The 24,802-nt window shown below is 43.1% G+C and overlaps 1 protein-coding gene across 3 annotated transcripts in view; it reads right to left on the bottom strand.

The window, feature by feature from the left end:
• The window catches only part of Ctnnd2 (catenin delta 2), an 801,097-nt gene that overhangs the window by 311,054 nt on the left and 465,241 nt on the right, over window positions 1-24,802 (bottom strand). For all 3 annotated transcript variants that reach the window (XM_021208296.2, XM_021208297.2, XM_029543879.1), the window contains 2 exons: window positions 14,037-14,231; window positions 345-600 (listed from right to left, as the gene is read on the bottom strand). In XM_021208296.2, coding sequence (XP_021063955.1) covers window positions 345-600; window positions 14,037-14,231 — 451 coding nt within the window. The remainder of the gene's footprint in view (window positions 1-344; window positions 601-14,036; window positions 14,232-24,802) is intronic.

The following is a 24,802-nucleotide window of genomic DNA, read 5'->3' as shown; positions in this document are numbered from 1 at the left end:
TGGACCCTGACACGGAAGGGCAGGTGAGGACTTTGCCCAGCTCTTGCCCTCAGCTCTCACTTCACCGAGGAGATCTCCAGATCAAACTAGATTGCCACACCCATAGGCACCCAAAGCTGTTCTTATAATAGGTCTTTATGTAGTACCCATATGAGATGCTAGAGGTCCATCCTATATGTTCATACCTCATATCCAACAAAAATATCATAAAGCCAAAGAAGAGGCAACCTTTTCATTCTCAGCCAATAAGAAGCAGGCAGTAACAGCTCACAGCGTACCGAGAGGAAACTAGGCTACACAACCACTTCATACATCTCAGAGTAAAGAAACACGGTTTTACCCACCTGGGGTCTTTCTGAATGCTGTCGATGGATGGGGATCTGGCCAAGGTGCCTTCAGGTGGGAGGGCAGGGCCAGATTTGCTGTACGGAGAGTCAACGGAGGCACAATACTGCAGCTGTCGGTAGGGGTCTGCGTAGTTGGAGGCTGGGCCGGCAGCATAGCTGGCCCTCTGGAAGGTGGCTGCGGCGGCATTCTGTGGCCCGTGTTGGCTGCCTGTGCGCTGCAAGGGGACGGAGTCGACACCAGGGGAGGACGGGGCTAGGACAGGAAAGTAGGGACAAAGTAAAAGATTGAGGACCTGCTCGCAGAAACGGTTAACCAGGTCTAGGCAGGGGGTGGGGGGGAACATTACACACATGAGAAAAAAAATAGGGGTTCAAAAGAATAAAACAAAATTAATCTGTCACAGGTGACCCAATGTAGTCAATGGTTACCTAGTCAAATGTCAATGAGCTGCTGTCTCTGAAGTAAGCTGGAAATACTGAGGGCACACACACACACACACACACACACACACACACACACACACACACTGAGTGTGCACTGCTAATCGACATCAAAGGGAAGGCACACACATCCCACACATGAACACAGTTCAAGATGCAAACCTGGGCTTGATGGGTGACTCTGCCTCAGTTTCTGCTTGGTGTGCCTAAGGCCCTGGGTTTGCTCTCCAGCAGAGGTTACCATAAAATCCAGTGGAGAATACTTTATAAGGAAGCCCAGACAATGAGCTCTTTATTGTTCTAGTGGAGGGCATTCAGAATGTGTTCAGATTCACTTCGTGAAGTTTGTAATAAATTTAGCAGTTAAGTCATTTTCCAGAGCAGAGGGAAGGGGAGGCAGCATGTATAAGTGGGGGTGGATTTGGAAAGAGGAGTGCTTGAGATGCATAATTAGTACCGTAGCATCCCGTGCTGGGCCCTTCTCCTTTCCATAAAGTAAAACCCTAAAGGTTTCAATGTCCCTCTTTCTCAGAAAGCTGTGACAGGGACATATGCACTAGGGAGATGGTATATGTGGGGGTGGGGGAGGAAGAAGAAGCCACCCAGCAGTAAGGAGCTGATGCAGCTGATGTTTCCTGGAGTCTTTGCACCACTTCAACATGTCTAGGTTGCTTTGAGATTTCACACGAGTTACTAAAATCAATTCCACTGTTTCCAAACTGAATCTCCATTTTCGTTTCTTTCCTGAGGTCTTTTTTAAGATGATGTCGGGCCACTGCTTTTATCTGTCTCTCAAAAATATTTACATCGAATGTCAAATTGACACATAAAAGTGGAAATATCATCTTTCCTATGTGTGGGAGGTGTCGAGGTGTTTGCTATTCTTGCCATCGTCAGCCACAATCACTGTGAGCACATTCACTTGGTGACATCATGCAGACACTGACTTATGTAAGTGCCTAGATACGGGATGCCACACCCGAGTGTGCTGTATGGAATTAGACTCCAGTTCTGAGACACGCAGCACCACTCTGACTTCCCAAGAATTCTGTTATCATATTTTTTTGGCATCTTTTCTCATAAGGGCCATATATCGAATGAGACATAAAGGTAATTATGTCACATCAAAGAAACAATTGCTAAGAGCACTTTAGGAATTCTGTCAAAATAACAAATGTTCAAAGCAAAGGAGATGAGATTCTCCTGTTGAGGTAAAGATTTGAACCCATGACTTCAGTCTGAGGTCAGGATTTGAACCCATGACTTCAGGATTTTACTTTTCCAATCAATTCTCCATCCTTTATGAGCAAACAGGGATAAATGACAATGAAAACTGCTGTTTTCAGTGATGGAGAAAAGGCGCCCACACTCCCTAAGAGGCAGTATGCTACAGTGATTGCTAGACACGGCTTTTCAGCTGCATTTGACTGAAGTGGCAGGCGCCCATTCTCAATCTCCATAAAGATATAAATGTCATAAAAAAATTTAAAATGGCATTAACAATACCCTGTACACTATAATTAAAGCACACTAAAATCTAGGTAAGAACACAGACATAAAACCTCATTTCCATCGAGATTTATGATAAGCAGTAAGAAAATCAAGGGCAAAAGGAGAAACTTAGCATACTGCCTCATTTTCATAGAGGTGCACTCATCATTCGGAAAACTAAACGTCAGTGTTTATTCTTACTGAAAATTATTTGCAGGCAAAAAGTAAATTCTTTTCTAAACATATAGTTGCTGTTAATCCTGGCCATTCACAAAAGAAAGCACATGTAGTAGAGACCAAGAAATAATATTGCAATGTAAAGAAGCCATTTTGGTGGCCGGGAGACAATCAGTTGGTCACAATGTGCTAGTTGTGAAGTGGGAGAATCTGAGTTGGGTTCCTGGACCCATGACACAAAGCTGAGGGTGCTTGTCGGTCCCACGCTGAAACAAAAACGAATCCCTGGGGCTCCCCGGGCTGCCAGTCAGTGCTAATTGGTGAGCTCCAGATCAAAGGCAATCAACACATAAGCTTGTTTTCCAAACCTTACACGTACCTGCTCACACACCAGATACACACGCCTTCCTGCATACACACGGACATGCATGTCCAAACTCATATATCACACGCCCACATGGCCATTTTTTTATGTACTGCTAGGATAGTTAAGATGAACACAATGACTGTCCCCCAGTATGTCTGAGGACGCCAAGTAAAAGCAGAAAGGGGAAGGGCTAGGAGGAAAGACAGATGAGTAACCAGACCTGTGAAGGATGGGAGGGAGCAGGCTGAGAACGTGCAGCGGTGTGAAACCAGGAAGGCCATGCCCAGAGTATGAGGAAGGAGTGATGGAGACCGAAGTCCCTACTTGGTTTGGCATTTTGTTTAAATTAATTTTATTATTTTTGTGTACATGAATGTTTTGCCTGCAAGTCTGTCTGTGCAATACATGGGTTCCTGGTCCCGGCATATGTCAGGAGAGGCCTTGGGACTGGAGATATAGGTGGTTGTGAGCCACTGTGTGAGTGACAGGTCCTAGGCAAGAGGGACAAGAGCTTTTAACCGCTGAGACAACTCTCCAGGACCCTGATTGGTTTTCATTGTGGCCTTTGACAGGGAAGGACCATACAGCTCACTGGGTGATTGGTGTCAGAAGCCAGATCTGGACTCCTGCTCAGCGCCAGCTCTTGGACAAGGTAATAGTTTCTCCAAAGATGAGGCTGGAGTTAACAGAAGGGAGTAAATGGCCTCCTGGGATTATTGTCTGGTTTAATGCAGGAAAAGCATCTGCTGTATAACAGCCAGAAAATGCCATCCTAATGAGCAGTCCACTATCAAGACTGGAATCCACAGCACCACACAAAGGAGATGTGCAAGGGGCCTCGAGGGGAAAGGTCCCTTGTGCTGGGCATCAGAAGGCTCCTGTGTCACTGTATCAAGTCACGCTTCCTCAACAACCTGTTAAAGAGGAAGCATGGCAGCTTTACCTTACAGAGGGAAAACTGAGGTTTGGAGAGATGAAGCTGTCTACCAGCGTTGTCTCTAATGAAAAACAAACTTAAGCCCCTGTCACTAGTCTCCGGATGGTATGATCATAACCAATTCCTAGACCAGGCGGAGACAAATGCTTGAGAGTTACTTAGTAGAATGAGTCAATTTTAAATAATGGCAAAGAGATTAGAATGAGAGGGAATGTTGACGAAAGGTAGAGGGAAGGGATGGGTTAATCACAGGAATCAGATACCCGAATATCACACTGAGAAATTATGATAGATCGGTGTAAACTAGTTTATGTTATTTTTTATAAAATTGAAATTATAAGGATATGTAGAAAAGTTATATAAAAATATTCCAAGCATCTAACTTTTCTGATGTGAAGAAGTCACAGGTAAGAATGAATAGAGTTGTCTTAATTTTAAAGTGTCTTGATTCTGGGTCCCACCAATGGTGTTACTGTGTTAGGCTATGGTGGTGTGAACTGTAAAATCTGAGACGGATGAGAAACGCTGCAAAGCCCTCATTTTTTTAAAAATCATAATGACTTTGAAATTTGGAATTCTGACATTGATAAGTTGTCCCCCTGAAGTATCACCCATGAACATGGAGATAAAGAGGGAGAGAGAGAGAGACAGACATGAGGGGGGGGGATCAGGCATCCTCACTTAGACTTTTTTTTTGGCAGGGATCTCTCACAGGGCTGAGTGATCCAGCATGGTTGGTTGGTTACTGAGCTTCTGGGATCCTACTTTCTCTGCCAGCCCAGTGCTTGAATAGGAGTTACACAGCGCCAACTAGCCTTTTCCCCATGGGACACTGGGACTCAATCTCAGGTCCTCTTGCTTAGACAACAAGTACTTGACCTACTGCGCTATCCAGGCAGACCTTAATGCAGACTTAAATCTCCGTGTAGCTCCCAGGAAGAGATAATTTCAAGATAAAAATTCATAATTTAAATTTATACTGTTAAATTAAAATCTATACTATTAAATTAGAATGATATAGCTACAAATATAAAGCATCTACCAGTGCCAAAAGAGCTGATATATAATTATATAATCATATGTATGATATATAATCATATATAATCACATTATACATGATAAATATAAAGAATACATCCTATGACTGTGGAGAACAAAATATGTGAGAAGCTATAACCCCCAGCAATGCAATGCTGAAATTCCTTATATTTAAGGCAAATGTTTGAAATAATATCCCATGGAATCACAGACTCCACAGTATATTTTAGATATCGGGTACATGGAGAACACTGAGTAAATGGACAGTTGTAGTCATATTGGAGAAAGTAAAATTGGTTGGGGATAGTGATAAGACAACTCTGTCCTTGTACCCAGGAAGCTGAAGCAGGAGGATTGTGAGTTTAAGCCTTACCCTTGTCTACACTGGGAGTCTGAAGTCATTCTGGGCTACGGAGCAAAACCTTGACTCGCAAAAATAACAGTGTCACAACTGCTATTTCATGGGGTGGGATGGCTGGTACTGGGAATAGACTGTAAGAGTCAAGGTTCAATACTACCCTCTGGCTTGCCAAGATATTTAGCTCTCTTTACATCTCATACAAAGCAGACCTGTTTGTAAACGTGGATAATAACTACTGTTCCTCTAGGAGAGGTCTTTCATTTATTTCACCTTCTGGTTAATTTCTGCCATTAAACACTTTCTCCCCTCTGAAAGTCCCCTGCAGGTGACTCCATCCAACAGAACACCCTCCTGCAAGACATCTGGAGGAGTTGGCACTTCAGCTCTACAAACCTGTTCCTTTCCTCTCACCTCCTCTGCAAACAGCTCCTCCCCCCCCCCCCCCCCATGAGCCCTCAGGACTCGATGAACTGCATGGCCGGCCTCTCTGGGATTTAACAAGCTGCACCTTCTGCCCTCCCCCCCCCCCATGAGCCCTCAGGACGCATGAACTGCATGGCCGGCCTCTCTGGGATTTAACGAGCTGCACCTTCCGCAGCGGGCTTGACACTTTGACAGACACCTGTGCCATTGGCTGAAATTGTGTGTCTGTTTTCTGCAAAGCTACACAAATAAAACCTTGGTTTGTCAAGGCAAAATAGAGATGCTTTGTGTGCCATACTTGAGAGAGGAACAATGTGTCCTTGTTAGTAAATCCAAATATTGCTTCGTGAATGATGGTTACTGAAAAGAAAAAAAAAAAAAAAAAGAAGAAGAAAGAAGAAGAAAATAAAATCCAGGAATCTGGGTACATGGTAAAATACTGTCACAAGGAATAGAAAGTGGAGTTCAGCAAAGAATAAGAAAAACAAATTTCTCTTTTATATTTGTTTGCTTTAACCCTTGATTATATATATATAATCTTCATTTTACTTTACATGTATGAGTGTTTTTAACCTATGTATGGCTGTGTACCATGTAGGTCTCTAGTGTTGGCAGAGGCAGAAAGAGTGCCCCATGACTCCTGAAACTGGAGCCACAGATTGTTAGATTGTTGCAAGTCACCCTATAGATAACCACAGATTGTTAGATTGTTGCAAGTCACCCTATAGATGCTGGCTAGTGAACTGAGATACCCTGAAAGAGTAGCCAGGCGTTCTTAACCACTGAGCCATTTCTCCAGCCTCATGTTCTGGCATGTATTTATATATAGATAAAAACCATGAAAACACAACGTGTATTTACATGTGTTATCTAGATAATTCAATACAGAAGAGACAAATAAGGAGGCAATTAAGGAATTGTGCTTCTCATCAGATCATGAGGATCACCCAGTGATGGTGTGGCCAGAAGCCCTCAACTCTGACACTTGAGGGGTTAAAGAAAGAATCTTTGCCTTTTAATCTGAATACCCTTGGCAACGCTGTTATGGACTTGGACTGTGCCTTCCAGGTTTCTGCACTTAACACTGGTTGAACGCAGCGATAATCAATGGGTAACTATTCAAGGATAAATACAACACGGTATTGTCACTTGCAATGTCATCGCTTTTGGGAGAAGTGTTTCCAAGCGTGGGCCCACTCACAGTGGGGTTCCCGTGACCAGTGTTCAGGCTGTTTTCGCTGCTTCTACGAGAAGCAGAGTATCAGGGTCCCCTGAAATGTGTGAACAGATGTAGGGGTGCCAGAAGCATGGGTGAACATAACGTAAGTTTGAAAGAGAAAGGGGGACAAAGGTCTCTTAAACAGCTGATCAGTTTCGTTCTTTTTATATCGCACAGACAATTAAAAACAGTGCATCGGACACCGTTGCTTTATTTCATGTGTTTGAAGGATTTGTCTTCACGTATGGCTGTGCACCCCATGTATGTCTGGTGCCCAGAGGTCAGAAGAGGTGGTGGATGCCCTGGAACTGCAGTTGCAGATGGCTGTGAGCTGCCATGTGGGTTTGGAAGCTGAACCTAGGTCCTCTGCAAGAGCTACAAGTGCTCTAACCACTGAACCTTCTCTCTAAGCCCAGCTCTAAGAATTCTTCCCTGTTTGTTTTGTAAACTATGTATTTAATATACAGATTAACAGAAAAGCAATTACTAGGACCTTTTCCAATATTCAGAAATGTCTACCCTTGCTTATCAGTCCTGGGATTTATGTACAGTAGATTTCAGTAGCCTTGTAGTATTTGTTCTCAACATTAAAATGTGAACAAGTGAATGGACAAACTAGAAAGTGAATGAATCTACACTTAGCCTTTATATACACGATCTTTTATATAATTTTACATGCATATTTAATGCTACACATATTTATTTCCTCTCATTTACACCATGTGCGCTACAATGGATTATAACATAGCCATGTGTTTTATACCCTAACCATATTTCAGTTCTGTAGGTAATGCTTCCCTCCCTAGAAATGAGGAAAGCACAGTAAACAATATTACCATCACGCAGGCTTTGCTTTCCTGCATATCATGTGACTACCTCATTTACAGCGAACAACAACCTGTGTGAATCGCGCCATTCCTTCATGCCAGCTCTTCATGCCACAGAGGAGACGGTGGAAACAGAGTGAGTGGAACGGAAACTAAACCCCTAGCTGACTGACCCTTCTCTGCCTGACTCATCCCATTTGGTCTGCTGGACACTAGATATTAGTGTGTGCCCAGAAAATATAGCCTGCATGCTTTTAAAGACAATATGCTTTGCAGAGAATCCAAATAAGATTAAGATGCAGTGATACACAGTATATCTGGATAAACCTGTATGACCTAAATGAAATACTCTAAATGGACATTTAAATACTCATCATTAAATGTTCACTTCAAAAAAAAATGTGCTAAAATTTGCTTTCAAGTGAAAATTGAATGGGCCTGAAGATTTTGGGTAGTATTTTCCATGACAGTGAACAGGGCACAGTTGGGTATGGAAACGTTAACATATACATCGTGGGTGTGAGGGTCATGTCTACTACCTAGGGTGACACAAAGGGGTTGAGCAGGATTGTGAATAGATTTCCTTGCTGCCCAGAGCTAGAAAAGTTAGAGTTGGTCCTTTATTCAATGACTTCACAGGAGTCTCAGCTCGGTCTGCCTCTGAAAACTAGATGGATGCAGAACACATTCTCCATGATCCTAAGCACTGATTGACTTTACATCAAGTATGTTCTTGTGACTCAAAGGCATGTTATATTCTTTATGCACACAAGGAGATGTACTTGCTGAACAAGAAGTTCAAAAAGAGATGATGTGAAACCTTAACCACTCAAACAAAGTCTCTTAGGTGACTGAGAACCTGAGGCAAGATAGGAGCCTGGAATCTGGTAGATTTGGGGCCACACGTGTTTTGATCACTTTGTATTGTTATCAAACAAACATGTCCTCTTCAAATGTATGCCATACTCTGATATTGAGCAATTCATTTCTCTACAAATGTGAAACACAGCAAAGAATTGGAATGGCCATAAAAATTAATTCTAGAGCTTTTTAATTTGAATTAAAATTTTTCAATTTTAATTGATAGACAATGTCTTAAATGGAGGGCAGAAGCTGCCACTCTGTAATTATGGGTCCACAGAGGCACATCTTCTGCAGACATCTTAATTGTTCTTGTGTTCCGAGTTCTGGCATTGTTAAACCTTCATGTGAACATCATACATGACGTCACAGCCACTGTTCAGTTGACACACCATCCTTGGCTCTAATCTTTCCAGCACTACTCTGTCTTCTGATATGATGCAAGTATGAATAGGGCTATGCTCAAGATATTACTATGAACCTTCCTGGATGAGGCTGACTTTATCACTTAACCAGAATGCAGCCCTCTTTACTTGGCATCTCACCACCCACATTTGTAGGTCCTCAATGAAAGGAAAGGCTCTCATGGATGGGGATGGGATACTATTCTCTGGCAGTCTAGGTGGCTTAGAGACACTGCTGACTCTGAAAACAGTGGCTTCTGTACTTCTGGAGTACCATGACAATGTCTGCTTATCTCTGCTGTCTTTAGGTAAGGGGATGGATAATGGGCTTTCTTCATGTATCTCTAGTTATATCACATCTGGGACCAGTGATGCATCCAAGGTCATCCTTAAAACCTGCAACCTTCTACTAGATTTCAAAGAAGAAGGAGCAGGCTCTGCCCTGCAGTGGCCTGGTGTTCCTGGGAAAGACAGTGCTGGAGCTGAGTCTGTATAGGGGTTGTTGGAGGACTCCTCAGAGCATGCCCTCTGGCATGGCTTTAATGCACTGTGCTTGGCTCTGTAGAATCCAAACAACGGCTGTGTGAAAAGTGAACTGTTCATGGGTTTCACCATCCACAAGCTCACAGTGGAGGCGAGATGCAGAGAGGGACTTGGGCTTTCTGATGCTTCAGCATGGACCTCTTTATGCGGTCAGTCACATGCGAGTTGGACAGCCCATGCCTGGCTCAGGAGTCCGGAGACAATCTGAATACATGAAAGTAGAAAGGTGGCACTGTCTAAGCTGATGTCTGAGACAGTCTCCATATAAAAGTAACTGACATGGATGACTTCCATTTGGAAGCGGGGAAGGAAGGAAAGAGAGGAAGGGGGTTGGAAAGAACAGAAAAATGGTAGCGAAGAATGAGGACAAGAAACTCCTGAGACATCCCTGTAATTGCGACATCTGTAGAGCCTTAACCTCAACATCTGAGATATCCCTTTGACTGAGATGTCTGTAGAGCCTTAACCCCAGTGTCTGAGACACCCCTGTGATGGAGATACCTATAGAGCCCTAACAAGCTTTACCATCAATGTTCAAGACATCCTTGTGATGGAGATATCTCTAAAGCCTTAATGTGCATTCCCTTCAATGTCTACTGGCAATCTGTTGTTACTTGATTGTGCCGTTATCTCCCTACAAACCTCTCTGTTCAAGAGTGGCTTATTATTCCCATTAGCCGTAGGCAGGCACCACCGTGGCCCTCAAATGAGGTCAGCATGTAAGAGGGAAGGGCAAGGAGATGGTTACCATGGACTTAGTCTGATGCTTAGGAGAGCAAGCAGGTTGAAAACCCATCCATGACACTGACCTTTCTGACACTCCCATCCTCGGTTAGACAATTTCTTCTTCTGCGTTTTAGGCAGCTGTGTGAAATGAAATGTGCTCACGCATCAGCCCGTCAGCCGCGCTGGATAAGCCAGTGTATCAAGCAAACAGTGGATCTTAGCAGACACAACTTTAATATCGGAATGTTCAAAGCCATTGAGCTCCGTGGGTGAAAATAAATCTGTTTTGCTTTCAAATGGTATTCAGAAACATGAGGTCAAACAGGATCAGGATCTAGGACAAGGCAGCTTGGGTGTGACCTTTCAAAGACTGGCTCCAAGCAACCTACGTGACTTCAGATGCAACATCTTCATGTCTGCATTAAGATGTAGGGGATGTGCCTTAAAATGAAGCCACAGGATTAGTAAATATATTAAATGTGGTAAAGAATGTCCCTGAAAGTATCTATGTGCTCACTCTTGTCCTTAAGATGCCACCCTTGGTACTTAACACTCCTTCTCACTCCCTAATTATGGAGACACCTTTCCCTCATCCTCACTTCCAAGTGTGGGTGTAGTGAAAGAGACTGGTCAGATTCCTGTCTCACTAAAGCGTTGTCTGAAATGTCTCAGGGACACAGACACTGAATGAGCTACAGCAGGTTCCCTGTCACTGAAAGGTGGCAAGGTAAGCCTGCATGCTCATGATGCCTCCGCCATCATTCGGAGCCAACAATGGGGGACAGAAGTATCTCTAACCTACAGGCCTCATGAGATCGTGACCTTTTCTCCCAAGGTTCATTATTCTCATCTTGGATGTACAAAACAGGAGACATGAAGAAAACAACCTCAGATACAAAGAAGCAATCTTAGAATATTTTGTTATGGCTATTAGGTAACCATTTTTAACCCATACTTTCAATAACTTCCAGTTTGGGGTATATGCTGTACTAGATATAGTTTTTATTATTATTATTATTATTATTATTATTATTATTATTATATGCTTCTGGTATATTAGTAAAATATAAATGTATATCAAGGACATCGTTTCAGACATTCGGGCTCTAGAGCAGTGGACCCTGGGACTAGGAAAGAGTGAGAACATGAAGCAGGCCAGATGCAGGACCAGAGCCTCCCGGGCAGGGGCAGGCATGAGAGCTTGTGTCATGCAGCTGTGGCTTCACTTTCTCTCTCTTCTTTCTGTGCTTGCTAAAAAAAAAAAAAAAAAAAAAAAAAAAAAAAAAAATGTTCATAGCATTGTGTGAGTCATCACACCTGCTCAAAGACTGTGTCAAGTGCCCCAGCGCCTGCTGGCACAGGGGGTTAGACCTCTCTGACTCCCACCTGTTGGCGGGTCTCTGTCGTGGCTGTCATTACCACAGACTCTTGGAAGCATTCTTGAGGAGACTCTTGTTTGCCCTCAGAGGAAGAGCGAAAGCATAGCATTGCTTCGCTCAGGATAGCTTTCCATTAGTATCTGGGAGCAGGCCTGCAAACTCTCAAGGAAAAGTCAGGTTCTGTGAACTCTATGGCCTCTACCACAGCCTCAGGGTGCCACCTCTGCAGTGTCAAAGCACCTGGAAGGGACACTTCAGCATAAGCACGAGGGTGCAGTCTACAGCTTCACTCATGGACATTAAACTTCAACATTCATGTCATTGCCACATTTCAGAAAACCTTACTCATCTCTTGATTATCCCCCCCCCCCGTCTCTTAAATAGTCTTAATTATCAATCTTAGCTTCTGAGTGTGACTAAGACAAGTGGCAAGTTGGATTTGGCCTGTGGGCTCTTGTCTGCATAGCGTAGGTTTAGAGGCTATCACAGTGTATAACCCGAACGACAAATACTGCTGTTTGGTTCAAGAGTCTGAGCACTTGGTTCCCTTTTGATGGTGGCATTTGGACGGTCATGAGACCTCTAAGATGTAGAACCTTGCTGGAGACAATGTGTCACTGTGGGCAGGCTTTGAAAGTTTAGAGCTTCGCCACACTTCCTGTTCCTGCACTTTACTTCCGGTGTGTGGAAACGCAACCAACCAGCTTCCTGCTCCTAGACCAGGTCTGCCTACGGCCATGCCTTGCCCGCTGTGATGGGCTGGGCCGGTTCTGCAAACAGAAGCTAAAATGAATCCTTTTCTCTTCTAAGTTGCTTTTTCCTCTGTGTATTGGGGGCGGGGATGGGGCGGGGCTGGTGGGGACATCCTCTTGGAGACAGGGGAGGAGGAATGGGATGTTGAAGGGCAGAACAGGAGGGGGATAATGACTGGACTGTAAAAAAAAGATTAAATAAAAAAATAGAAAAGTAATCAAAATGGCTTCCTCTTAAGCATGAAGACCTTCTACTGCTTAGAATGTGAACTAGGTACATGGCAGTTTTTATTGTAGCTAATTTTTTTTGTAACTAATTTTCCAAGTGTTCACTAACAAAATACAATTCTAAAGGCATATATAGAAACAAGGGGCTTAATAAACTTCTTTTGCTTTACATTTTTATTCAAATTAAGTGTTTTTCCACAAGTGGCATATGTGGAAATAAAATTATCTTAATTGATAATTTGCAATAAATAAATAAATTCTCAAGTGGCCCGACTCCAGAGAGCAGCAGATGTAACAGGCTGAGGGTAAGAGACCTGACAAGCGTAAATCAGTATGCTTTCTTATCTAAATCTAAATATATGTTATTAATATTGAATGCCATTTACAATGTCACAGGAGAGCATTGAGCCTGTCCTCTTGCGATGCAGTGGAAGAGCGGAATGTAGATTTCCATAATCAACTACAAGAGTCGCTTCCCCTGCCTTCAAAACATGTTATTTAGCATCTCATGCAGTTTAACAAAATCACTGCATTGTACTTGGTGATTAGCTCAAGCTACAGTTTGCTGAGGTCATAGAGATGTGCGATAAGCTTGTGAACAGTAGGATGGCCCTCCCTCGCCTCGGGTGCGGTTAGCAGCATGTACTGCAGTGAAGGGGTAAGCTTTACCAGCAGGAAATCAACAGAGCCGTTTCTGCCGCTTACCTGGCTGGGTGAGGTTTAACCATGAATGCCCCTCTCAACATATGTCTAATTTTTCTGTATTCATTATTAAGGTCAGTGTCATTAGAAACATAATCATAACTTCAGACTATTTTATGAAAGGCTACAGGTCATAGGAAACACTTGATGGTCTCTGTGTGTCCTGTGATTAGGTACAACTTGAAAAAAAGATATATCCTGGAGAGCTACACCATTGATTGAAGGAGGTCTCAATAATTATCACGTTTGGACATTTAAATAACCATTCAGAATGTTCTAGCCTATTAGTGTGTATAAAACACATTCTTAAGTCCATCTTTCAAAATGTGTCACATTTTTAACAAATATTTTGATCCTGAAGCTTGCTAAAAGGTAGACTACCTACATCATTAAAAATGACTTACCATAATAATGCATCTACATTTTATGACAGAGGTACTGATTGCTTTTGTGGAGTACTTATAGTCATTAAATAAACTACTGAAGGGACGGAAGACATCAGTCATGTTTCTGTGTTTTTCTATTTGATAAAGTAACTCTACGATTCTCTTTGTACTTTCACCACTTACAGCATAACTAGGTAGCTACGTTGGAGTCAACAATCTCAGACATCACCAAAGATACTGATGATAGAAACAGGCTGTAAGGCTTGACTGGAAATGCACACACACACACACACACACACACACACACACACACACACACACACACAAGCACATGCACACCTTTCATTGAGGAACAATGGTTTAGTTTCCAAGGAGGTCCATGCCCCCCATGCCCACGTTCAGGCCTGAATGTGTTCCCAATACACACCTGTGCTCGTGCGGAAGGAGCCCGTGTGTGCTGGCGGCAGAGGGTCCCCCTGGCTCTGGCTGAGGCTCCTCATAGGGGGCTTCTGATAGACACGGTCCTCATAGATGGGGTCTATGTGGTGCTCTGGGGACTGCAGGGCCCGCAGCTCAGGGGCCAGGTGCCCATGCTGGCTGCTATACGAGGCTCGGGACCCAGCTGGAAATAAATGAACATAGGAACATTAAAACTCAGCCAACATCCAAATGGTATTGTATCCAAGAATGTGTGAATGGAAGGGTATAGTGACAGAAATCTCCAAAAACCCCAAATGAAGAATATCAAATGGTAGCAACACGCCAGGCCAATCAGCTTATCACCCTGTCCAGCTGCCTCGCTCTGCTCCCACAGCCAGTGTCACTGGATGGATGTTGGGGTTGCTCAAACAAATCCACAACAAACAGGACCACTGGAAAAAAAATATATATTTTTTTAACATGCCTGATGAATGTGTAACCTGCCTCTTTACCTGACAGATCTGAGGCAGAGAGACAACCTTCAAAGTCCGTGCACCATTTCCATTTAGCACTACAGAAACTGTTCTAAATGGTGAGCAAACGAATATGCTCCGGTTCACTCCTGATATTCACTCCTGAAAACGGAACCAGAAATTGCTGGCATCAGCAGGTTTTGCCCTGGACAATGGGTAAGTAACATGGGCCGAAAGCAGCCCCTACTCCTGCGAGAAGCAGATATTTAAGGGTAAGATGGTTGTGTCTTATTTCCCTTTCTTTTGGCTAACAACTGAAGCGTTTACCTTTATTCTGCCTCCCTCTGGATATGTACAAATGCTTGTCCCTAACTGGCTTACGGATCCGGATCCATTATAAGTGGTTTGGCTTTCCGGCACTTGTGAATCCTTATTTGCAGGCACTCCCTTGCAAAGCCTGGAAAAAGTGTCCCTGTGGAGCAACGCTACAGAACAGGGGACCCTGAGGTAGTTTCTTAAAGAAAGAGGCCTGCCATACCAGGGAATAAGCTTACACTGGTTGCATTGGCTGCCAATAAATGAGGCACTGATTTACATCCAAATCAAAAGAAGAAATGTCAGGGCAATAGAGTCATTAGATGGACTTGGGGCAACAAGGCGGGGGTGGGGGTGGGGGTGGTGCCATGTATTTATGGTCAGCAGAGGATGCCCATCAACCAGAGGACCCTACACATTCACCCCACACTGACACCAACCAGCCATCTTGGGAATTAATTATAAACCGTCTTTCAACAGCCCCGGTTTGGTGCTCATGAAGAGGGGGCTAGGGGGATGCATTGGAAGGACAGGAGGGAGGAAGGGGAAGGGGAGATGATGTCATTATATTTTCATTTCAATAAATAAATAAATAAATAAATAAATAAATAAATAAATAAATAAATAAATAAATAAATAAAAAATGAAAGCACCGGGAAGGATCAGGGGCAGGCAAGCTCTTTCCCTTTGTTGATAATAAAATAATCTCAGATTTAGATATGAGTTGTGACGAATGACAGATTGGAAGTAACTGGCATGCATAATTAGGTTCACTGCATCTGATTTTTCCAAATGCCAGCACACTTCCCTGAAGCTCAAGTTTAGATTTCCCAGGAATATATTTAAGTACAGTGTGCTTCCAGTTCCTGATGTCAACTCTGCCTCCTGTAGGCTCAGTTTATATTTCTGAGATTCCCCAGCATCTAAAACACATGGAGACAATAGTTTTCTTCTAATATTATATGAGTGACTAACATTAAGCATGACTGGAGGACTCAGAGGTGGCTTTAATCATCGGTTCTCACAAGAACCTGTCCCAGCCATGATGGACAATAAAGAGTGCTGCTGAACGTCGGTGGCAACTTTGGGACAGGAGTGCAGATGCTTCATAAGATGCATTTATTAGAACTATTCACCAAATTAGCAATCTGGATGCTAGGCAAGGAGCCAACATCTTAACAAGAAGCCTGTCTTTATGGAAATCATACTTTTGGTGTGATATTATTACAAGTATTAACATTAATTAACTCAGAGACAAACAAGTACTCAGTCTGAAGAGAATAAGAAAGTGCAGAGAGCTGGACTCTAAATAGGATGTCTGTACCACAACCTCTCCTCCCAAGGCTCAGGGCTCACCACTGAAGCGGGGTCAGAAAGACTACGGTAGGAGCAAGAAGCAGTAGATGACCATAGTAAAAAGCTGATTTTCAGAATCAATAGATCAGTGACTTTGATGAACACACAATAGCTGTGACAGCACACACAACACCTATACAAGCTCAAACCAGACAAAGTCCAAGCACGGAGCAGGGAGGAGATCCAGAAGTCCCATCCCTAGCTGAGGGGTCTTGGCAATCAATGGTTATTGGGGAAGACATCCCATTTAGAGCTGAGCACTCTGCAGTTTCTGATTCTCTTCAGATTGAGCAGCTGCTGGTCTCTGAGTTAATTAATAATAATGCTTGATAGTCTGGTTTTGTTAGGGATGTGGGCCCTGGGAAGACACCCTCCAAAAGATGGCCCTAAGCGCTGAACATACCTAAAGAATTAAGCTAGTTTAGTGGGCTTAAAAGAAAATGAAAGGGAAGGTATGAAATGGAGAGGGAATATGTTTCAGAAGACAGAGGAGGAATTGGAGGGCATGGAATGTATCAGTTCCATCCTGTGCACATTGAAATTCTCAAGCAATAAAGAATGCAAATGGTCAGCAAAATCATGTAATAGTGGCATTATATCGAATACTAGAATATCATTGGTAATACTAACCGCTCCCACTGTTTTCCCATGAGAACAGCTGTGCAAGAGAAATTCCACATTTAAGCTGTATACAGAGCACTGAGAAAGGCTTTCTCAAAAGAGCACTGTTTGTACTCTGTTTTAGCCTTTGTGGTCAGGTTTAAAGACCTTGTGAGTAGACACAGTTATTATCAAGACAAACAAAAAAGGACTGTGGACCAGAAGGGAGACCAATGAATCAAGTTAAAATGATTTTTCACTGGCTTTGCTTAGGGGAAAAATGATCATAAGATACATATAAATATCTATTTTGCCTTCCCATTATGAAGGAAAAGATTTACATGGAATCCAATTGTAGGACTGTGCATTCGAATCTCACTAGATACTTTATATATCTTCTGACTCACACAAAATGTACTTCACTTCCATAGAAATTTCCTTCTGTCATCACGGTCTACTTGACAGTAGTTCTGAGCACCATAAAGGATGCTAACTACCACTCATGAACACTTACATCTTTCCCAAGAACTAAAACTATGCTATTATGAGAAGAAACATGCTGGGAAAATTTCTGACGGGGTCTTAAATGTCACTAATGTCAAGGTCAAGTGCCCTTACCAATTATGTTGGTAGCAAACAATTCTGGGAACTGGACCTTAACCGAGCTTGGGAGCTCAGAGCTGAAAAGTAGCAAGATGCAATCAAAAAGTGATGGACCAAAGAAAATACCAGACCAGTTGCATGGACCGTTTTCCCTGCTATTGCGGAAGAAGTACATTTTTGCAAGGATAATGTCGATATGCTGCATGTATAACTTACTTATGCAGTCATTTAGCATTCAGGTTTCAATTCTACCATGTGTCCCCCTCTCATCCTATTTCTTAGACAATCTCAGAAGCCACAGAATTCAGTCCCTGGCAATTTTGTCAAACAATGTTTCTGAAAGTGTGTTTGAAGACTCCCATCTGGAATGTGAGCATGGCACACAGGATTATTGATATAAAATGGGTACAGTGTGTCTTCCATGTGTGCTCTAAACAGGCCACAGCTCTCAGAGGTGACGCCCCAGAAGAGGTCTGTCAGGCTGACACAGTACTGGGGCATGACAGCTCTTACCAGAACTACCTCTGAGCCCTCCACTACCTTTTCATGGTTGCTGGTGGTTGGTTCAGATCACTTGACTGTTATTGGAGGTAGGGGGAATGAAGTCTAGGCTAGGGACACTGGGACCTGTGAGAGTTGGTAAGCTGGGGGACTCAAGACTTCAAGCATCCACGTTTCTGTGTTGACCCCATTATACCACGGCTGGGACTCACGTGCACAGTCATTATTTAGAGGTCTGACACGGTGGCTTGTGACTTTGGTGTGTTGGCCACAACGTTTAAAACTTTGACATAAGCCGGGCGTGGTGGCACATGCCTTTAATTCCAGCATTTGGGAGGCAGAGGCAGGCGGATTTCTGAGTTTGAGGCCAGCCTGGTCTACAGAGTGAGTTCCAGGACAGCCAGGACTACACAGAGAAACCCTGTCTNAAACCCTGTCTTGGAAAACCAAAAAAAAAAAAAAAAAAAAAAAAAAGTACCATTTCAACTGTGTTAGTTTTGGAGCTCGAAGCTGGAATTGGCCATGGATTCTGGCCCAGATGTGACCCTCCAGATGTGACTCTAATCACTGTAGTGAAAGAAGACACTAACACACTCTTATCCATAATCTCCTCAAGTGTATGTGACAGAGGAACACACAACAGCCTGAATCATGAGGCTGTGGGCAAAAGTGCTCCGCAATGGACAGAAAGCGCTGCCATCGATAGCAGCCGCTGCTCCCACCACTGAACTTCAGACTCTAGGTGTGACAGGATGCCAGACCTTGTATACCAATAGGTTGATTAAAATAAAAACAGCTAAATACTTCTTCTAACACAAATCTGGACATTTAATTTTGAAACACTCTGAGTGATTCAAATGTTTCTGATAACTGTTGTGAAATGTAAACCTTACAATGTATTCCTTTGCTTGAGGAAAAGCAACAACAACAACAACAAGAACAACAACCATGCTACTTGATTAAACTCAGAGGAAGGTGTGATATCTGGGTAGGATCACTTAAAGATATAATATCTAATATTGGTTAGTCTCAGAATCTCATCAGTGCACACCAATGTAAGTAGATAGGGAAACAAAGACTGAATTGTGGAACTGAAGGGGAAAAAAAAAAATCACTGGATTGAAACTCAAAAACTGATCTCAAAAGAAAATGTTTAGGCATGAGCTTTCTGCTGGTGCTTAGAGAATGGGCAGGAAGTGACCGCGCCCAAGGAGGGTAGGGGCTCATGCTGGGAACCCCACTGCTAAAGAGGTGGAGGCAGGAGGCTTGCTGTGATTTTTCTCTGCAGTCTGGGATCCCCAGTAAGCATTAGTTCAACAAGGGAAAGCTACAAGAAATACAATTAAAGAGCTCCTCCATAGTGGGGCAGTGGTGGTGCACACCTTTAATTCCAGCACTTGGGTGGCAGAGGCAAGTGGATTTCTGAGTTCCAGGACAGCCAGGGCTACACAGAGAAACCCTGTCTTGAAACAAACAAACAAACAAACAAACAAACAAACAAAAAAAGCCCCTCCTTGCTCTTCCTTCTGAACTCAGTGCTACTCCTGTGCTAATTCAAAAATTAGTCTTAGTATTTAAAGAATTCCAGTATAATCCTCAAGCCCTATGAGTTAGATTCACGGAACAAATTTTATTTGCAAATGAACACTGACTCCTTGGACTCACTTGACAATGTATCTCATGTGTTAGAAATGCAAAGCTCTGTGGGCACAGTTTGCACCGTAAGACTAAGAGCCATATTTCAGATCAATGTCGGTGAGAGAGATGATTCATTCATATGCATCCAATGATAGAACTGCATTGCAACCTAATAATTTCAATGTGATGATACAAAACTACTCCTTGATAGTTTGGTTTTTGGAGAGAAAAGATACCTTCTTCCTTCCTCTCTCTCATAAAAACTAGATTTTCATATTCTCTGTCATACAGCTTGCTGCTGTCATGAGGGCCTTGGAAACTCATGGGGCCTTGGAGGTGTACAAAGTGTCGGTGTACACAACCCAGTTCCTCCCCCCCCCCCCATATCCAATCACTTTCTCAATGAGATATCCAATACAATGCTCTGTCATTACTTTATTCCATCTGCCCCTTTTCCAAATGAATATTGTCACCAACTCAACTGTGACTCAAGCACTTTCTGGTAAAACTAAAAACAACAACAGAAAATCAGTGGCCAAAATCACTGGTCCCCATAGCACAATGACCATGTCTATGTGATCCAATCTCAAGCACAGGTCCTTTGATCTTACACCTGCTGTTTAAGCCCAAGCATTCTTCTTTCTTTTAGGAAAACAGACTTCTTTTCTTTGATCCCTTCAGTGGCTGGCAGGCTTTTGCAAAGCAGGAGTGATAGAGAACACAAGCAGTGTGACCTCCATCCCTAAGGTGGGCCTTTTGACCAGCTGCCAGGCACATTTTCCCTTCCCACTGTGAAATGAGGAGTGGACTGGCTTTAGCAGTCCCAGATGATGCGAATGCTCCATGTAAACAGTGGGGAGGGCACTCTCCTGTAAGCCCATTTTCTCCTCCCAGACCAGGTATTTGTTTCATGGAATACCATGCATAAGAATGTCCTGATGGAAATTCAGGTTAGTCCTCAGCATTTCCGAGGGCCTGAGGTTGGGCATCTTAACAGACTCTCAGGGGAAGCTCCTGCTACTCCACTGGTAGAGGAGACAGGAGCTTTTGGTCTAGTGTGAATACCTATCTGATTGCTAGAGGGGTTCAATTAAGACACCAGACTTGAATACTAGAGGCTGACACATCAATCTCCCCTGCCCTTTTGAGCAAACACGAGTGGCCTCAACAAAGACTCAGGTGTAGCTGGATACTGGCCATGCAGGTGCCCAGCGGCCTAGCTTGGCTCCTCGTGCCCTGATGACACTGCTGTGTGTCTCTACATGGTCAGGTCTACACCAGGGGGGTCACAGATGGTTTTCTTTTTTTTTTTTTTTTTATTCCTAGAAATGGTTCTTTCTCAGCTAAGGGAAGGACTGAAGGAGCTGAAGGGGACTGCAACCCAATAGGAAGAACAATATCAACTAACCTGACCATCCAGAGCTCCCAGGGACTAAACCACCAACCAAAGAGTACACATGGAGGGATCCATGGTTCCAGCTGCATTATGTAGCAGAGGATGGCCTTATCTGGCATCAATGGGAGGGGAGGCCCTTGGTCCTGTGGAGGCTTGATGTTCTAGGAGGGGGATGCTAGAATGGTGAGGCAGGAGTGGGTGGGTGGGTAGGGGAGCACCCTCATAGAGGCAAAGGGGAGGAGGCGTGGCACGGGGAGTTTGCAGAGGGTAAACCCGGAAAGGGGGATATCATTTGAAATGTAAACAAATAAAATGATTAATTAAAAGAAAAAGAGATGGCTCTTTTTCCAGGATATGGAAAAGTTAGGGTTAAGGGTTGTCTGGAAAAGAGTCACTTCCAGAAGGGTAAAAAATAATAATAATAATAATTTTTTTTCAAGAAAGTCTAATAGAAGCACTAGTTTTGTAATGAAGCCCAAATGCCAACTAGGAAGATATTTACAAAGACAACTTCCTAACATGGCCCTGCACTGTGGGGTGGGCTTCTTCTTATAGAAACCATATACTGCAAACTAAATATATTCTTAACAGTTTACAAGAAGCTTTAGAGCAACTATGTATTAGCAGAGAAGACTTTTTAGTGCAAAATATTATAAAAGTGATACAATTGTGTGTCTCTTAAGTGTTTAATTATTTGACTTGAACAATGAAATGAGGAAAAAGTAAGTGGTGGAGACCAGCTTGGCTTTAAGACTTTTTATACTCAATTCTTTCTACTTTGACGTCATCTCCAATTAGCTGATAGACGTAAGTGACCACAGTAGAAGCCTGCATGCCCATCAGCACAAAAAATTAAAAAAAAAAAAATCAATCAGGCTTTTTATATTTGGCTGGGCTGGGGTGTTTTTGTGGAGGTTATCTTGATTCTGATGTGGCCTTAGGTTCCCTGTGCTGCCTCAGTGCACACACCCTGCCTGCCAAACAAAAGGCTCCTTGATCTTCCACTTTCTTTGTAAGCACACTTCTCCACCCAGGGAAAATATGTGTATCATTTACCTCTGAGACAAAGAAGAGGCCTTTCCCTGCCAAGGACCTCAGAAGAAAGCCCAGTGAATAAAAGAGTATGGTGCATGGGTACTTCTGAGAAGTGACCTGGTTTTCATGGTCGCTGTGGAGTGAAGCAAGATGTAGGTGGGATCTTTTGCACACAATCAAGGCTTAGTCTTCGGTATTTCCCTTCGTCCGGGAGTCGGAAGAGCCCTGGGTATATCCATTCCTGAGTGGTTACGGACAGTGGCCCTTGGAGGAGGGTTAGTTTCTGATGCTTTCAGGGAAAGCTAGCAATGCGCTTGGATGGGGATGTGGGGCAGGGCATGGGCTTTGCCCCAAGCATGCCTTACTCTGTGATACATCTTGCTGGGAAACCCTAGGATCTGACAGGCAGCCTTCTGGCACATCGTCCCTCCCACCCTCATGTCCTGCTTTTCTGCAGTTCTAGGATAAAAGACTTTGAGGGCTAGGGAGGCAAGGGTGTCGCAGTCCTGGCTCAGGGATGTCCTGAATCTGCAGCGTCCTTCCACGACAGCCTAAGACTCAGCCTGGCCAATGGAGCTTCAGAAAGACCCTACCCAAGCACCTCAAACCTTTGCTGACAAGGTCAGGGCGAGCACAGTTATTGTACTTCTAGGTTGGGCAACATAATTAGATCCAAAACGTGTAACTAAAATGTTTGGACATCTACAAGCAAAAGAAGCTCAGCGTATGAAATTTAATTTCTCCCTCGGAGGAGCCTTGCTAGTGATTATACTTTGCTTCAGAATTTGTTTCGAGCAGGAATGGACCACAGGTTTGGCTCACTCCTGTCTTCTTACTGTCCTAATGACCTACTGATGAAAGCAATCTGTGATTTGCTGCCACCTCAGTAATTAGTCACTTCCCAGAGTTTTTAATGGTCAGTCTTACATTGACACCCAAACTTGACTTTATCAACAAGGGGGATAAAACTCAACAGGTCTCCTTTCGTTTCTGGGCAGCTGCCTTTGACATCTCTCTCGGACGAGCATAGGCACTGCCGGGTTTCCAGACTTCATTGTTATACATAATCCCCGGAAACTCCGTAGAGAGCATCCGGAACAAGGTAGGCCTGGTACTTCTTCATATCTAAGCAGCACAGGCAGGCTGAAGCTTCAAGGCAACTTTCATTAGCTATTCAAAGCGCCACGGGAACAAAAGCTGTCACTCTTTTGGGTTCTGTGGCTTTTGCCCCAGGGCCACAGAGGAAATTCTCAGCGTGGAAAGAAGAAGAGTTAAGCTTCACAAAAGGGGAAATAAGCAGGCAGGTGCTTTCATAAATCGCATCATGAAGGCTCTGGCTGGCCTGAATCTCACTATGGAGACCAGATTGGCCTTGAACTCACAGAAATCAGCCAGCCTCTGCCTCCCAAGTGCTGGAATAAAAGGCGTGCGCCACCACACTGAGCTGCAGTTTTAAAAAGACATGACTGGTGATGGTTTGCATTCTGTAACTTAAACAAAAAGCCTTTTAGTTAGATCACTTTCGATATAGCATACATAGGCTGTACAAAGTTCCTTTAAGAACTAGACATTGAGATTAAAAAAATGGTGTAATGCGCTTTCTCTGTCATTTTTCTGTAGAGGATTTATTAGCAGAGAGGATTTTGTGGCTTCTATAGGAAAAAAGACCCATTAGCTCACAACAAAATTTACAAAGAGAAAAATGCCAAATATACACTTTGTAGATTCATTACTCCCAAGTTTACATTTTATAACCTCTTTATGTATTAATATTTTATTATTTATTCTAATTCCTCTCATATGGAGTTTTGTATATATAAAAAAGGCTTTGATAAGACAAGAATTTTATACTGTGAACTATGCAGTTTCGACTAGGATTTAGCTTTTGGATTTTATTATTTTCAGAAAACATCCTAGTATGTGTTTATGAGCATGTGTATTTTAAAGTTCAATCTATTTGGGGCTGGAGTATGCACCATTGTCATTTGAATGCCCGTCACCCTCGATAAAACACGAACTTCTTCATCACATACATAAAGGACACCAGTGTCCAGCTAAAAATGCTCCCTTTTAGATGTCTCTATCAGAAAGACACTAATGGAGCTGGTGAGATGGCTCAGCGGGTAAGAGCACCCGACTGCTCTTCCAAAGGTGCAGAGTTCAAATCCCAGCAACCACATGGTGGCTCACAACCATCCTTAACAAGATCTGACTCCCTCTTCTGGGGTGTCTGAAGACAGCTACAGTGTACTTACATATAATAAATAAATAAATTAAAAAAAAAGAAAGAAAGAAAGAAAGAAAGACACTAATGAACATTTGAGAGGAGTGTCCTGTGGTACCAGTGAAGCTTCTCTAGGACAGAAATTCCCCCAAGGGAGTAAATGCTACTAAGCACTGTCAACAGGAGTGGCCTATTTGTCAGTATGTGACAGCACCAAGTTCATTGAAAACTGTGGTATTATGTTTGTGTCTTTCACTAATTCTCAGGTTCATTCTCAATTCAAGGTATTAACAGGGATGGCACAGAGCCCTCATTATTGAGATTTTTGGTCCCTGTAAAAGAAGCCCTAGAAAGATTTCTCAAGTCTCTTCCACCATGAGGAGGAAAAAGCAACAAGGATGCCTCAATGAACCACAAGTCTTCACTACATACAGGGTCTACTACCACCTTGGTCTTATCTGTCTGTATGTCTGGGGTTTTGTTGTTGTTGTTGTTGTTGTTTGTTTTGTTTTGTAGCCATCAGAATTGTGACATGTAAATTTCCATTGTTAAAAAAAATCATGATATTTGTGGTATTTTGTTATAGCAACTCAAATACAATCTATTAGCATGAAATAAATAAAGAAGACTAT

Source organism: Mus pahari, chromosome 11 (genome assembly GCF_900095145.1).
Source record: "Mus pahari chromosome 11, PAHARI_EIJ_v1.1, whole genome shotgun sequence".
NCBI classification, from domain to species: Eukaryota; Metazoa; Chordata; class Mammalia; order Rodentia; family Muridae; genus Mus; species Mus pahari.
Note: the sequence above shows the minus strand (reverse complement) of the source record. Positions and strands in the feature narration are given on the sequence as shown.